The sequence below is a fragment of the Oncorhynchus masou genome, chromosome 20 (assembly GCF_036934945.1).
Source record: "Oncorhynchus masou masou isolate Uvic2021 chromosome 20, UVic_Omas_1.1, whole genome shotgun sequence".
NCBI classification, from domain to species: Eukaryota; Metazoa; Chordata; class Actinopteri; order Salmoniformes; family Salmonidae; genus Oncorhynchus; species Oncorhynchus masou.
The window spans coordinates 13,341,023-13,354,757 of NC_088231.1; the positions used below are offsets into that span (position 1 = coordinate 13,341,023).

A 13,735-nucleotide genomic window follows, 5' to 3' on the forward strand; every position below is an offset into this window, starting at 1 on the left:
GTTGAGAGGAGAAGGGGAGAGAACTTCTCTATTTTGAACCGTACAACCTTTCACGCAGTGCACTTTGTCCTACTGCTTCTCTCTGGCCAACTGCGACCATAACAAGGAAAGGTCTACTGCTTACACTCACAAAAACCCTCCCCGGTCAATGTGGAAGCCTGCATCTCCTCTTTCGATTCCACTGACTCTCTGTAAGTGGGTCACTCTGAATGTGTGTGTGTACGTACTTGTTGCCATTCTGAATCAGTGACTTTGATTTGATACATGCTGCGCTCTGCTTTGAATCAGATTGTGAGATTACCCAACGACTCAACACCGCATGCTTCCCTCCTGCTGGGGAGACATGCTTCAGCTTCATTCTATGACAGATTTGTTTGTATGAGAGAACAAATCAATAGGGATTCAATAGAACCAGTATACAGGGGCTCTCAATAGACTTCCGTGATGTATTTTGTGATGCCTGTGGCTGTCTATAAGACCACGTTGTCATTGAAGAACGAGGGCCGACTCGTCCGATGGTCCTGCAATCAGTGTACCTTTTAACCCATTGTTCAGCGGGTTTCTGACAGCACTCTTTTTGTGCTCACTTTAACAGGACGATTAGAGTCAGACAACTGACGGTGAACAGCAGTCACCCCCGCCAACACTCTGTTTTGTAATATAAATATTAACGTCTGGCCTGGCTGGCAGCTGACGTCAACGGACGGCGGTAGATGAACTTGTTCTGTTCTCAGATTTTGGCACTGTCTGGGAATCTTTTTTCTCTCCTTGTCCAACAATACATATTTGACCCCAATATATTCAATGTTTTCTTTGGATGGATTGCAATATTTATTTCCTTGTCGACGTTGGTCCTGGTATGTTGGACTCTGAACATTGGAGCAATGACTTCATGTGGTCATTCCCAAGTTTACATTTTTCTGTATTTTATTTCTATAAAAAGAAAATGGAAATGGCCACAGTTGTCACCGGTTTGACTACCAGACGACAAACAAACGGTCATCTGAAAACAGGAAAGGAATGCTGGGAACTGTCAAACCCATGGAAACCTGTGAAATGAGATGGATTTGCTCATTCTTTTACTATCAGCAGCTCAAGTTTATTTAGCCTCTGGGCTCAACATAGAGATGAAATGAACAGAGTTTCTGTTCCACAGCTGGGTGGTATGATGATGGTCTTGGTCTCTCTTGTGCTCTCTCTCTCTCTTGTGCTCTCTCTTGCTCTCTTGTTCTCTTAGTCTCTCTCTTGGTCTCTGTCTCTCGTGCTCCCTCGGGGGCTCCCGCTCTCGTGCTCCCTCGGGGGCTCTCGCTTTCGTGCTCCCTGGTGGGCTCGCACGCTCTCTCTCTCTCTCTCTCTCTCGGTAGTGCTCTCTCTGTCTCGGTGTGTCTGGAACCACTCACCAGAATCTGTAAACATCTCCTAGCTGCTGTGCTGCCAAGTTACATAATGGTGCTACAATCTAACCTTGACTTCTCTCTCTCGTCTCTTATAATTCCATAGGCTCCTGAGAGTCATAAACCAACTGCTTTCTTGATGTTAAAAGATCTGATTGGTCAATAGACCAATTAGTGGGAAAAATATCAGAATTGAGTTGCCTGTCTAAACGCAGCAACGGTGAACTGCTGTCTCAAATATGCACACTCACTCCTGTCTCACGGTGATCCACTGTTAACCACCTGAATTGTCTGCCTCTGCTATTCTCAATATCTTTCCCAGGACTCCTGTCCGGCTCTGTCTGGTGTTAACACCCAGTTAGCCAACAGCAAGCCCTGGCCTGTTCACTTGGCACTGTCCATGTTCCTCGTGCTGTTGTGATGGGATAGCCTGTCATATCGAGGGGTTATTTTCTAGGCACTGGCAGCCGCTCAGAGGTAGAAACTGACGGGAGTTGGAAGCCGATAACTGTGCCTCGCACAGCTGGTCTGCCTTGCCAAAAGATCCCCAGTGGCTGCTCGAGTTACATGTTGACTTTTGCCCGACTTGAGCTCCGTCCGCTTCCCATATCAAACTGCACTTTTTTTTGTCTGTCTCAAACCTTCCGTCAGGCCAAAGAATAGCTCTCCAAATTGGTCCGTGAAGAAACTAACTTGACCAGAGAACCAAATTAGAGTAGTCTGACCCAGCTCGTGTTCCTGTCTTCTCATTCAGCTGGGAGGAAAGTTAAACACTTTGCCATAAGGACTGGGTTAGGGGCACCAGAGGGGTTAGAGAGGCTCAGAGAACCTGAGGGGATGCATCAAAGTGGCTGTCCAACAGCCACTGTCGGTCTGCTTCCGGCAGTAAACAGCAAGGCCCTCGTCTACGCACGCTACAGAAAGAGAGCTCTTCCCCCGAGAGAGTTGCCATGTTGAGCCTGTCGTCAATGTAGCATAAGGGTTTTTATGCCCGACAACCGTCCGTTACTGATTTCAGGAGGTTTTGCCTAGTTGATTATGGCAACTGAATACAGTATGAAAAGGGAACATACAAGAGTGCAATGACATGCACATCCCAGACTTACCAAACCCAGTTAATGGGTAACCATATACTGCAGATAAGACAAGGGAAGGCTGTATAGCCGAATGCTGCTTTCCTGCTGCACGGGGTTACCCAGCCTGTAGGGCCTAGGCCCTAAGTGTGCAGCTGCCCCTTGTGAATTAATGGCTGATTACTACATGTTAATGAGCCACTATCAGCGGGTTAATCAGTCTGCCTCACAGGTGCAGTGGTGATGCACTGTTGCATGTTGACACTGGTTTAGTCGGTATTCAGCCGGTCTGTTCCTGCCTGGATTTTTGACTTTTGTTTACCTGTTGTTTTTTAAAATTATTCTGATGCTTGCTCCCGGAAGGAATTCCCCACACCTTCGGTGTCAGAAAGATCAAGGAACACCCCGGGTGTCTTCCTTGATGGGGAATAGGGTGCCATTTCCGACACACCCCTGTTACTTCGTATAGCCACTGCAGAAGTAAAGTAGTGATTTTATTATGGGTCATGTTATGTAGTCGAGTTGTAAGGCCTCACCTTCACATGGGAATGTTCACCTATACGGCGTTGATCCTAGATTGCCTGTTTCCTGCTACATACAACTCTGTTTCTTTGCATAGCTCACTGTCTGTATCTTTATTTAAGTCCCAAGTGTGTGACTTAATCTCTGTCTTAAGGCGTCTTTGTGCATTTGTTTCCTTTGTGTTATCGCCCTGTGTGAGCCTATGTTGTGACTAACTGGGCCTGTCTGTGGGAGACTGGGAGAGTGGAGGTGTGCTGTATCTGTTATGGGGGTCTGGGTTTCAGGGGGATAAACTGTGAGATACCAGGATGAGACCAAAACACATGGAACTGAGAGACCCCTAGAGCCCTGAGGGAGAGAGAGGGGAGATCATTACGTTCTCTCACCCCACCCCCAGAAGGCCCTGTGGCATGTTGACTCTGTGATGACCTCAGATTGTTTAACACACGATGCACTGACATCCCCTTCTCTCTATGCAGCCTCCACTGACAGCCCTAACAGAGAGGGGCCAGGCCGGGAGAGGAGAGGAGAGCAACCCCCAGTGTGGCCTGACTGAGAGACTCGTGAGTAACCGCTTCACTTCCTCTCCCTGGGGATAGGGGAGGGAGGGTGGGTGTGGTGGGTTTTTCCATGATCACCAGCTGCATACCTTTATGCACAGTACAGATGTTAAGTGTGTATGTGCACTGTGTGGGGCTGACAAGGAGAATCTTAACTGCTTCACTTAAGCTCCCATGGGTATTGGGGGGGGGGCTGTAGAGGCGCGTGTGTGTTTCTTTTGGGTTGAGGCTACAGGAAACCAGACAGCTATTTAATAGCTAGCTAATTAGACTCCTTTCTTTCTCCTTCATTGACTTCTCGGGGAGGCTTAATGCTCAATTAAGCTTTCCCCCTTTTTAGGCTGATTTATCCCTCCCTCCTGTCCTTTCACTATCTTAGTATTCATGGCCGTCTTTCCACTGTGTGGCCATTTTACCACGACTTCATTCTGCTTCCAACTGTGAGCCCACTCGACAGCGCCTCGTGATTTACCTCCTGCCCCCATCTCCTCCAGTACAGAGATATCCTGATACGCTATTACAGCCTCTTTATGTTACTGAGGACGGCTTCTGTTAGGCTTAGTCTCTAGGTGAGAGAATAAAATCTAACCTGTACCTTTGTTCTCATAACTTCCATACAGGGATATCAAACAATATTTAACCTAATATGACGAGTCACTCCAACATTTGACTACTTTTCACATTGCGACATATCCCCAGGAACCGTTAACCTATACAGTATACTGAAAGCTAACAACGGAAGGCTAGCCTAGCCTGTAATATCAAAATGAGCCTACCAAGTTTGAACATTAGTTGTGAGAGTTGAGTCCTGCTCTTAGACCTACTCTGACAATGAATTTACAGTGATACTTCAAGATTTTGGCAATGCTTCTCCAGGTTCTGATGAATTCATGAATACCATTTTTATGTCTTTGAGAGCAGCTTGCAGGAAGTTGCTAACTAGCGTCAGTGCAATGACTGGAAGTCTATGGAGATCTGCTAGCTAGCAGTCTGAGACTTAAGCATTCAATAGACTTCCAGTCATTGCGCTAATGCTAGTTAGCAATTGCGCTACTTAGCAACTTCCTTCAAACCGCTCGCAGAGACAAAAATGTTATCTACGAGTTCATCCGACTCTGAGAAAGTAGATAAAGGGCCTCATAGCCAAAATCCCGAAGGATCCCTTTGACTACCAGGGTAATCAGTTCATTGTTTAACAGCATCCTCTGGCAGGCTCCCCCTGAACCATTTGGAGAGGCGTTTATTGTACCAGATCTCTCCTCAGGAAGCGTTAACCGTGTGTCGTTCCTCCGGAATGAAAGGGAAGGGAACAATGTCGAAAGAGGGAGAGAAATGATACGCAGGGAGCGGGAGTGAGGGGAGGGAGGGTGAGATGGAGAGGGGATGAACGGGGGAGTGGAATGAGAGAGATCCACCCTCCCAGCCCTTCTTATTGTTCTCAGGGATAGAGGCAGGAAGCCTCACATTCACACTTCTGCGTCAGGGGAGTTTTTTTTACAACTACCTATGAAGAAACAGGAGGTTTATTAACTTTGAAGCGTCGCTGTCGGTGTTGCTCAGGCTCATCTGTGGGCAAATAGGGAGGGAACCTCGAGGGGATGAGATCACTAATGAGGAGTAGTGTGTGTGTGTGTGTGTGTGTGTCTGTCTCACTGTTGGGGCGAAGGCGCATAGAAGCAATGCCTTTCCTGTGCACATGCGTGCACAATTGTTTTGGTAGGAACTTGAATTAATTTGAAGTAGGTGTTCACCATCTTTGTTTCCTGATGTGTGTTCCCCAGTTCGAAGGTGGATTCTCATATCGGCCTCTCCCCAGCCACTTAAGATTAATGAAAGAGCAAATATGTGAATTCATGCAGAATGGGTTCACCTTTTAGTATGTGTGTATCCTTCCATTGTGTGTGTGTGTGTGTGCTGTTTTAGTATGTGTGTATCCTTCCATTGTATGTGTGTGTGCTGTGGGGAGCTCTACCTCCTTACAGACGAAGTGCAGCCAGCCGAGACCCTGAATAATTCATTGCTGGCACGCGTTTGTAAATTAAAGGTAAAGTGATTGGATAGCATACAGAGAGCCTCATACGGGGTGCTCTCTCTGCTAACTGTTGAATATTTAAAGGGATGGTCCTGACTGCTCACCTGCCTTCTAAAACTACAATCCTGAGGCTTTCTGACGGTTTTCTAATGTGACACCATACCTGGGGGTGTTAATAATGGGTAGGTTTGGGTTGGAATCCCAGGGGAGCACAGTCTTCATTCTTCCAATGCCGTTTCCTCAGGCTGCTGGATGTTACCTCAAGCTAAGGTTGATACGTCTGGGATCACTGGTGAGAAACCGTGTCGAAGCAGGTGAGCGGAGTTAGAGGTGCACGCTTTTCTTTGAAGAACCGTTGCAATAGAAGTATGCAAGTTGGGTTGTTTGAAAAACATGCGGACTGCACTGGCTACGTGTAGTTGATTTTTGTCCTTCCACACCAGAGGCGATCATGACGCAGGTTAAAATATCAAAACCAACTATATTAATTTGGGGGCAGGTTGAAACGCATGAAACATTCATGGACATTTAGCTAAGCTAGCTGTTGCTGGCTAGTTTGTCCTGGCAGATGAACGTTGGGTTGTTATTTTAACTGACATGCATATGGTCATTGTTTTTAGCGTATTCTTTGTAGATTCTGTGGAGCCCGAGTCATGCAAAACGGTGTGTTTTTCGACTCCAACAAACCTGTTTTTTTGGTTGTCTTTCAAACATCCCCGTGGCCAGTGAGGTTAGTGTGTAAGGCTTTTCACCTTGCCATCAATACTAGAACAGTGTAGGCTTCAATGAATGGATGTCACGTCAGCTATCAGTCATCACTTGCTTATTTCAATGATCAAATACAGTCTGTGTGTGTGCTACTGCTGTAGTGTTTGTTGCTCTCACACAGTGTCTTTGGTGGCACCGCCTGCTCCCTCTGGTTCTCACACTGCCTGTGTTTGGTGGCACTGCCTGCTCCCTCTGGTTCTCGCACTGTGTGTGTTTGGTGGCACCGCCTGCTCCCTCTGGTTCTCACACTGCCTGTCTTTGGTGGCACCGCCTGCTCCCTCTGGTTCTCATACTGCCTGTCTTGGGTGGCACCGCCTGCTCCCTCTGGTTCTCGCACTGTGTGTGTTTGGTGGCACCGCCTGCTCCCTCTGGTTCTCACACTGCGTGTGTTTGGTGGCACCGCCTGCTCCCTCTGGTTCTCACACTGCCTGTGTTTGGTGGCACCGCCTGCTCCCTCTGGTTCTCACACTGCGTGTGTTTGGTGGCACCGCCTGCTCCCTCTGGTTCTCACACTGCCTGTGTTTAGTGGCACCGCCTGCTCCCTCTGGTTCTCATACTGCCTGTCTTGGGTGGCACCGCCTGCTCCCTCTGGTTCTCGCACTGCGTGTGTTTGGTGGCACCGCCTGCTCCCTCTGTTTATCCCACTGCGTGTGTTTGGTGGCACCACCTGCTCCCTCTGGTTCTTCCACTGCGTGTGTTTGGTGGCACCGCCTGCTCCCTCTGGTTCTCACACTGCCTGTCTTTGGTGGCACCGCCTGCTCCCTTTGGTTCTCGCACTGAGTGTGTTTGGTGGCACCACCTGCTCCCTCTGGTTCTCACACTGCGTGTGTTTGGTGGCACCGCCTGCTCCCTCTGGTTCTCGCACTGTGTGTGTTTGGTGGCACCGCCTGCTCCCTCTGGTTCTCACACTGCGTGTGTTTGGTGGCACCGCCTTCTCCCTCTGATTCTCACACTGCCTGTCTTTGGTGGCACCGCCTGCTCCCTCTGGTTCTCACACTGCCTGTGTTTTTATTAAGAGAAACCTTTTGCTGCAGAGTCCCAGCAGCAGGGCTGTTGGTGCCCCTCTCTCTCCTGAAGGAAATAACTTAATTACAGTCTGTAGACGGGAAGAGGACCAGCTTGGTTACCTCCCCATGTTTGATATAGTAATTAGGTCATATCCACAGGAACTGCTGTGCCCGTCACAACAGGCGCTGTCGCTTTCATCTTCTCCTCAAGGTACAGGGAGTTACTGGACTTCATTCTTCCCAAAAAATATTCTTGTTTTCTTTTTAAAGTATGAGCTAGGTGTGTCTTCATTCAGCTGAAGAGACGGGTCATATTTGGAATTTCAGGCTGTGTCTTTTACTTAGAGGTGTGAAGCAGTGGTGTAGGGGAAATGTGGGATCCGTTCCTGGAAGAGGTGCGCATTTCTTCACAAGTACAGACAGAGCACAGGGAGAAGACAAGTAGACCGTGGCTTTGTCATATCCTGAGGTGAAAGCAAGGCACTTTCCACATCAGGAGAGCAGCAGAAGAGAAGAGGTCTGGGATTCAACCAGTCATCCTTTGTGTCACTCCTTAATCAGTCCCCCAGCGCCCACAACCCACACACATCCCATGTAAATAATTTAAAGGCCCTTTCCTTTCGCCAGCCCAGCAGCCAGGGGAAGAAAATGTCCAGCGCACAATTGATGACACAGGACAGCAGAAATGGCTGCTGATATACTAAGGCTACATCTGAAATTGCACCCTTCTCTATGTCGTGCAACACGTTTGACCAGGGCCCGTAGGGCCATTTCAGTTGCACTCTACGGCTTTTCGCAATTGCTAACAGGGCCGGATAGTAAAACTAGCTGCAGATGCTCTCTCTGTTAGTGGCGAGGCTTTAAACAACTTGGAATGGCCGCGTCACACTGTCAGCTTACATTTGGGCGTAATGAAAGGGCTGCTCAGAGGGTATTTAATCCGCTGCACTTTTTTTGTTTAACGTTGGAAAAGTTTATCGGGAGTAGATCCATGCAATGGGAAGAAATCTAGACTGGACTGTAAGAAATACTATAATATGTTGAGAGAACCGTCTCCTCTCTTGATGATCTATTGGCCCACCAGACTTTAAATGCCTGAGTTTCCCGTAGGCCCACATCTTCGGTTATACCGGGATCCTGACCACAATACCAGGGCATTGTGTTTAAATGGCACCGGAGTAAAACCTGCTGGCCATTTTGTTTCTGCTTTTAGATGTTACTTCTCTATTGTGGGGAACAGGGGTGAAATTACTCAAACACGCACTCAGTTTGCTGTGGTGTGTTCTTTGCTGTTACTGTGAGAGCTGGGTAGTAGAATGGTGCTGCTGTTTGTAGGTGGCGCTGTGTGTACGTTCCCTCGTCAGAGAAAAAAGGCGGTCACAGTCACACACTTCAACCCAGTCATTCATGCTTCGGAAGCTCCGGACGAAAACAGGAAACTGCACTGTTCTGTTCCTGGGGCGGCAGGAAGCTGTGGCTTCACAGGCATCGTTCACTCTTGGAGGGCCCACCCGGTCCACCCAGAACATTGTTGTTGTTGTTCAGCACGTCAGCACGCCAAATGTGACATTCCTCTCTGTTGAAAATAGAAGAGGATAGCCGCTTGTAGGCCTGTGGGTTACTCGGCCTAGGCATTTTGGTTTGTTGTTGCTGAGGACGTCATGCAGTCAGTGGGCCTAAATCGGACACATTTCTGTTGAGAATAGAGGAAGTAGTAGTACCTGTGTTTCTCATGCTGTAGTGGAGGGAAAGGCATTGTACAGTCTTTCCCCACTAGAGGACAGTCTAGTCAGAGGAAATGGACACTGCCTGGTCAGATGGAGTGGAGAGAATCATCCTTCAATGGCTCCTATTGGGTCTCTCTGTACAATGTCATAGGAGCAGTTACTGTTCGCCAGAGAGATTCCCTAAAAACACGGCACTTCAATATGGCTACAACATTTTAGTTGCAGGTTAGGTGAACGTACGCAGCAGTTTAGGAGAATAAGGTGGATGTTAGGTGTTAACGTAAAGTCACTTTAAAAATTAAAAAAAATATTTTTATTTTTTAGGTAGGTTGGAGTAAGATTTGCCGAACGGGATTCACCTTTTTTGAAGCTGTTTTTTTCTGACATTTGGGCCCGTCTTAAAAGGGGACTCCAGTCTCAAGTCACATATAGCATAGTTTGATACATAATCATACCGAATTATTCCACAGAACTCCTCTTCCTGGCCAGTCGCCGTTGTCCTTTCTCCCAGTGAGTCAGCAGTTTGTTAGGTGGGCCCACAGCAGGATCAATGAGGGCGAAATGATCCTGAAACATACTTATTTTGATCCCCATGAATTAATTAACGATCGAGGAAAAAGGCAGAGATTTTAATGAAGGACCCAGACCTTGCTTGATATAGAACGACGATGGTAATTAGATGATCATTGAATCATCCGCTAACAAGTCACTACTTTGTAAATGGAAAAGTTGGAATCAATGCTTATTCCCCAGATCCACTGTCCGCAAACCACTCTTAGAAAGGGGGAAAACGTTGGACAAACGCTGTATAAAAACTGCATCACAATATCAGGCCCAGTGACACAAGTGGATAATGATTTTGCAGGCCAGGTGTTTGGAGTTTTTAATGGACTCTCACTTTTCTCCATTTTAAAGTCCCTAGGCCAATCCGGGAATTCCCATGACTCAATGCCGCGCACACCTAGCCTGGTGTCCTAACTGAATTTGCTATATATTTTGCCGTTTCACTTCCCTTCAGTTCCGAAGCCAGGCTAAGCTCACCCCACCCTAGCCCTATGTTTGGCTGTCTGGTCGGTGGCTAGGCCTGCAGCCTACATCAAGACAACTGCAGATTTACTGTCTGTCTTTACAACCACATCACAATTAATACTTGGGATTGGATCATGTCTTTACAGATGGTTTCCTCCATCAGAAAAAAACACAAGACTGTTCAGATGTCCTTGACAAATGCCTGCTTTCTGCCTGGGCTCCTTAATTGACTTAGCAGAGTAAGACTCAGTGGCAAAGAAAGTCTCTAGGCTAAATGTTGGCAGTGAATACATTGTCCCATAGCATGATATTGGCGGTGGAACATCATTACCATCATGTAGTCGGGGGACTACAGCTGTAAATTAGCGCTTAGCTAAATGTGGTGCAACTTCTCAGTGCTCTGAGACTATACGTTGTCCCTGTCTAAATAAACGTAATAAATCAACTCAAACAGAAAATAGGTTTGAGGTTCTAACATGCTCCTTGTCTATTATATTACCATTTGAAAGCTTATGCCTAGTTTTCCGACCGTTCAATGAGTTGACGAGTTGATGAAATTGGTCATGATTCAAGTATTGTGTGTTTTTTATCTTTCACCTCAGTGCTATAGAAAGAAACACAGGCTTCTCAATATCCTGGTTTCAGATTTAGCCCTAGGTCTCCCCCTGTTAGTTACAAAGGTGTCCTTCTCAAAACTCTGTTTCTGTACAATGTGTGAAGGTGTAGTCCTGACATACTACAGCGCTACCGTCATGAGCTATGCCAGCCCCCCCCCCCCGCAGGCACACCTGTTCCCACAGCCGTGTACTAGTCACCCACAATCCCTCTCTCTCCAGGGACTGAACAAGTCTGTTCACACAGGAGGATGATAGCCAGCATCACACAGCCTCCAGCTACTGCAGCTGCACCGTGAACTAAGGACTCCAAGGACTCCCTAGTTACTACTGCACAGGGGAATTGTGCAGTAGTACAAGTGTCCAAAAGCATTTAGACATATTCAGTGAATGATTTCTGTTCTGATGAAAAGAGATGCTGCTTTGTAAGGACTCTAGGTATTCCTGAGGGCAGGCCTCTCCAACCCTGTTCCTGGAGAGCTAACCACCTGTATGTTTTCGCTCCAACCCCAGTTGTAACTGACCGTATTCAGCTTATCAACCAGCTAATTATTAGAATTGGGTGCTCTAGATTAAGGTTGGAGTTAGAGGTCGACCGATTATGATTTTTCAACGTCGATACAGATTATTGGAGGACCAAAAAATGTAATCGGCCATGATCGGTGTCCAAAATGGCAGATTACCGATTGTTAATGAAACTTGAAATCGGCCCTAATTAATCGGCCATTCCGATTTATCGGTCGGACTGAACCTACAGGAGGTTAGCGCTCCAGGAACAGGGCTGGAGTGTGAACCTACAGAACTGTAGCTCTAAAGGAACTGGGTTGGAGTGAGAACCTACAGGAGGTTAGCTCTCCAGGAACAGGGTTGTAGTGAAAACCTACAGGAGGTTAGCTCTCCAGGAACAGGGTTGGATTGAGAACCTACAGGATGGTAGCTCTCCAGGAACAGGGTTGGATTGAGAACCTACAGGATGGTAGTTCTCCAGGAACAGGGTTGGAGTGAGAACCTATAGGACAGTAGCTCTCCAGGAACAGGGTTGTAGTGAAAACCTACAGGAGGTTAGCTCTCCAGGAACAGGGTTGGATTGAGAACCTACAGGATGGTAGCTCTCCAGGAACAGGGTTGGAGTGAAAACCTACAGGATGGTAGCTCTCCAGGAACAGGGTTGGAGTGAGAACCTATAGGACAGTAGCTCTCCAGGAACAGGGTTGGCTTGAAAACCTACAGGAGGTTAGCTCTCCAGGAACAGGGTTGGATTGAGAACCTACAGGACAGTAGCTCTCCAGGAACAGGGTTGGAGTGAGAACCTATAGGACAGTAGCTCTCCAGGAACAGGGTTGGAGTTAAAACCTACAGGAGGTTAGCTCTCCAGGAACAGGTTTGAAGAGCCATGCCCTAGATCTTACGCTATAGGTGAATTATACCCACTCAAGTGTCCGAAATTAATTTATTCAACGAAAAGTTCTGATAGATAGCTAGGCTTCGGAAAAGGTGTTTCCATTTGATAGCGTTAACATGGCAGGTAAAATGAATTTCATATGAACCCGGAAGTTCAGACATCTGGCTGAGGTGATTATTTTAATGGGTTTATTCCTGTCTGAGTTATGTCTGTCTGAATCATGTTATGTGGTGTCTACTCTGCATCTGAGTCAAACATATTATACACACACATCAGTAGACTCACAGGTGCTGGGAGAAGATCTTGCCTTGTCTGTAACAAGACTAGAGCCACCATACACGGGTAGGGCTGAACTCTAGAAATATAGCTAAGTCCCAAAATGAAATGTTTCCAATCTAAAGTTGGAGTCTTTGCGTGTGTGAGAGAGAGAGGGAGAATATCTGCTCTGTGGTTGTTGCGGGGGAGTGGTTTAGTTGCTAGCTGTGTTGCCGGCTTGGCCGGAGTAGTAAACTACAGCTAATGAACCCATGCTGCTCCAGGCTCCATATGGAGGAGTGACTGCCTCTCAGTCTGTACTTGGCAGCACCCACCTCCCTCGCTCCACCCTCCACTCTGGCAGGATTAGACTGTGTGCCAGGTTGCCAGGCCTTTCAGACCAGACTGAAATCTTGACCAGGCAGTATTATGTCATGGGTAACCTCTGACACAGTTTCATCTCCCTAAGACTCCTCTTCACTGTTTTGGACGGTTGAGACCGTTTCAGAGGACTGGGAAAGACACACAGCTGGTGGTAGAAAGGTAGAAGTGGCCTAACAGTGTCACCTTGTGGTGTCTCCACAGTGGGAGGAGCGGTGATGCTTCATCTGGAGTGTCGGCTAACATGGTTTGTGTGAGGTAATTGAATCTGAGGTGTATTAAAGTAGCACTGCCTCACTGTAAATGGTGTGCTGAGATGCCCGCGTCTCGTTGAGCTTGGCTCAGCAGTACTGTACGCGCAAGACTCACGTCTTATGTGACAAAACTGACGAGTAAGCTCCGAGACCGACCGAGGTGACAATAGGTACTCAAGCTAGGGCAAGTGATGGAGATGACAGGTGCCATCTTGTCAGTGACATTCATGCTTTGCTTTGTTTTATGTGGTGTCCATGTGAGTCTGTGGAAATGAAATCAGCCCGTCAACAGCTGATCTTGCCCTGTGCTAAAGTCTGGAATTTCACAAGGAGACTTTAATGTGGTGTGTAGAGGATTTACTGGCTTTCATCATGAGCCTGGTTTTCTGCTTCTCATTTATTTTACACCCCTTTTTCAGTTCCCTTCATTTTTTGTTTCCAACCTACCTGTTGCTTATTGCGTTTGGTCCTAACACTTGTCATCTCCCCTCAAAGATTAATTTTCAGGGTTGAAGAAACACCCAATGCAATGAATGGGGAAACGTCATCACTTGAACATAGACCTTGCAACTCCAGGCCCAGCCCAGTCTGTACACCATCTGCAGAAGAGGAAAGCTTTTGTAGCCTGGTCTGGCTCCACACAATGGAGCTGTAATTGTATGGTGTTGGCTGTTGGAGGCGAGCCGCGTATTCCTGATTGTCAGAGACTGATAACTC

At 47.3% G+C, this 13,735-nt stretch overlaps 1 protein-coding gene across 2 annotated transcripts in view; it reads left to right on the top strand.

Moving 5' to 3' along the window:
- The first annotated feature begins 507 nt into the window (after positions 1-507).
- Positions 508-13,735, top strand: part of LOC135506989 (F-box/WD repeat-containing protein 7) — a 172,474-nt gene continuing 159,246 nt past the window's right edge. For both annotated transcript variants that reach the window (XM_064926437.1, XM_064926438.1), the window contains exons 1-2: positions 508-857; positions 3,469-3,552. In XM_064926437.1, coding sequence (XP_064782509.1) covers positions 714-857; positions 3,469-3,552 — 228 coding nt within the window. In that variant the 5' untranslated portion in view covers positions 508-713. The remainder of the gene's footprint in view (positions 858-3,468; positions 3,553-13,735) is intronic.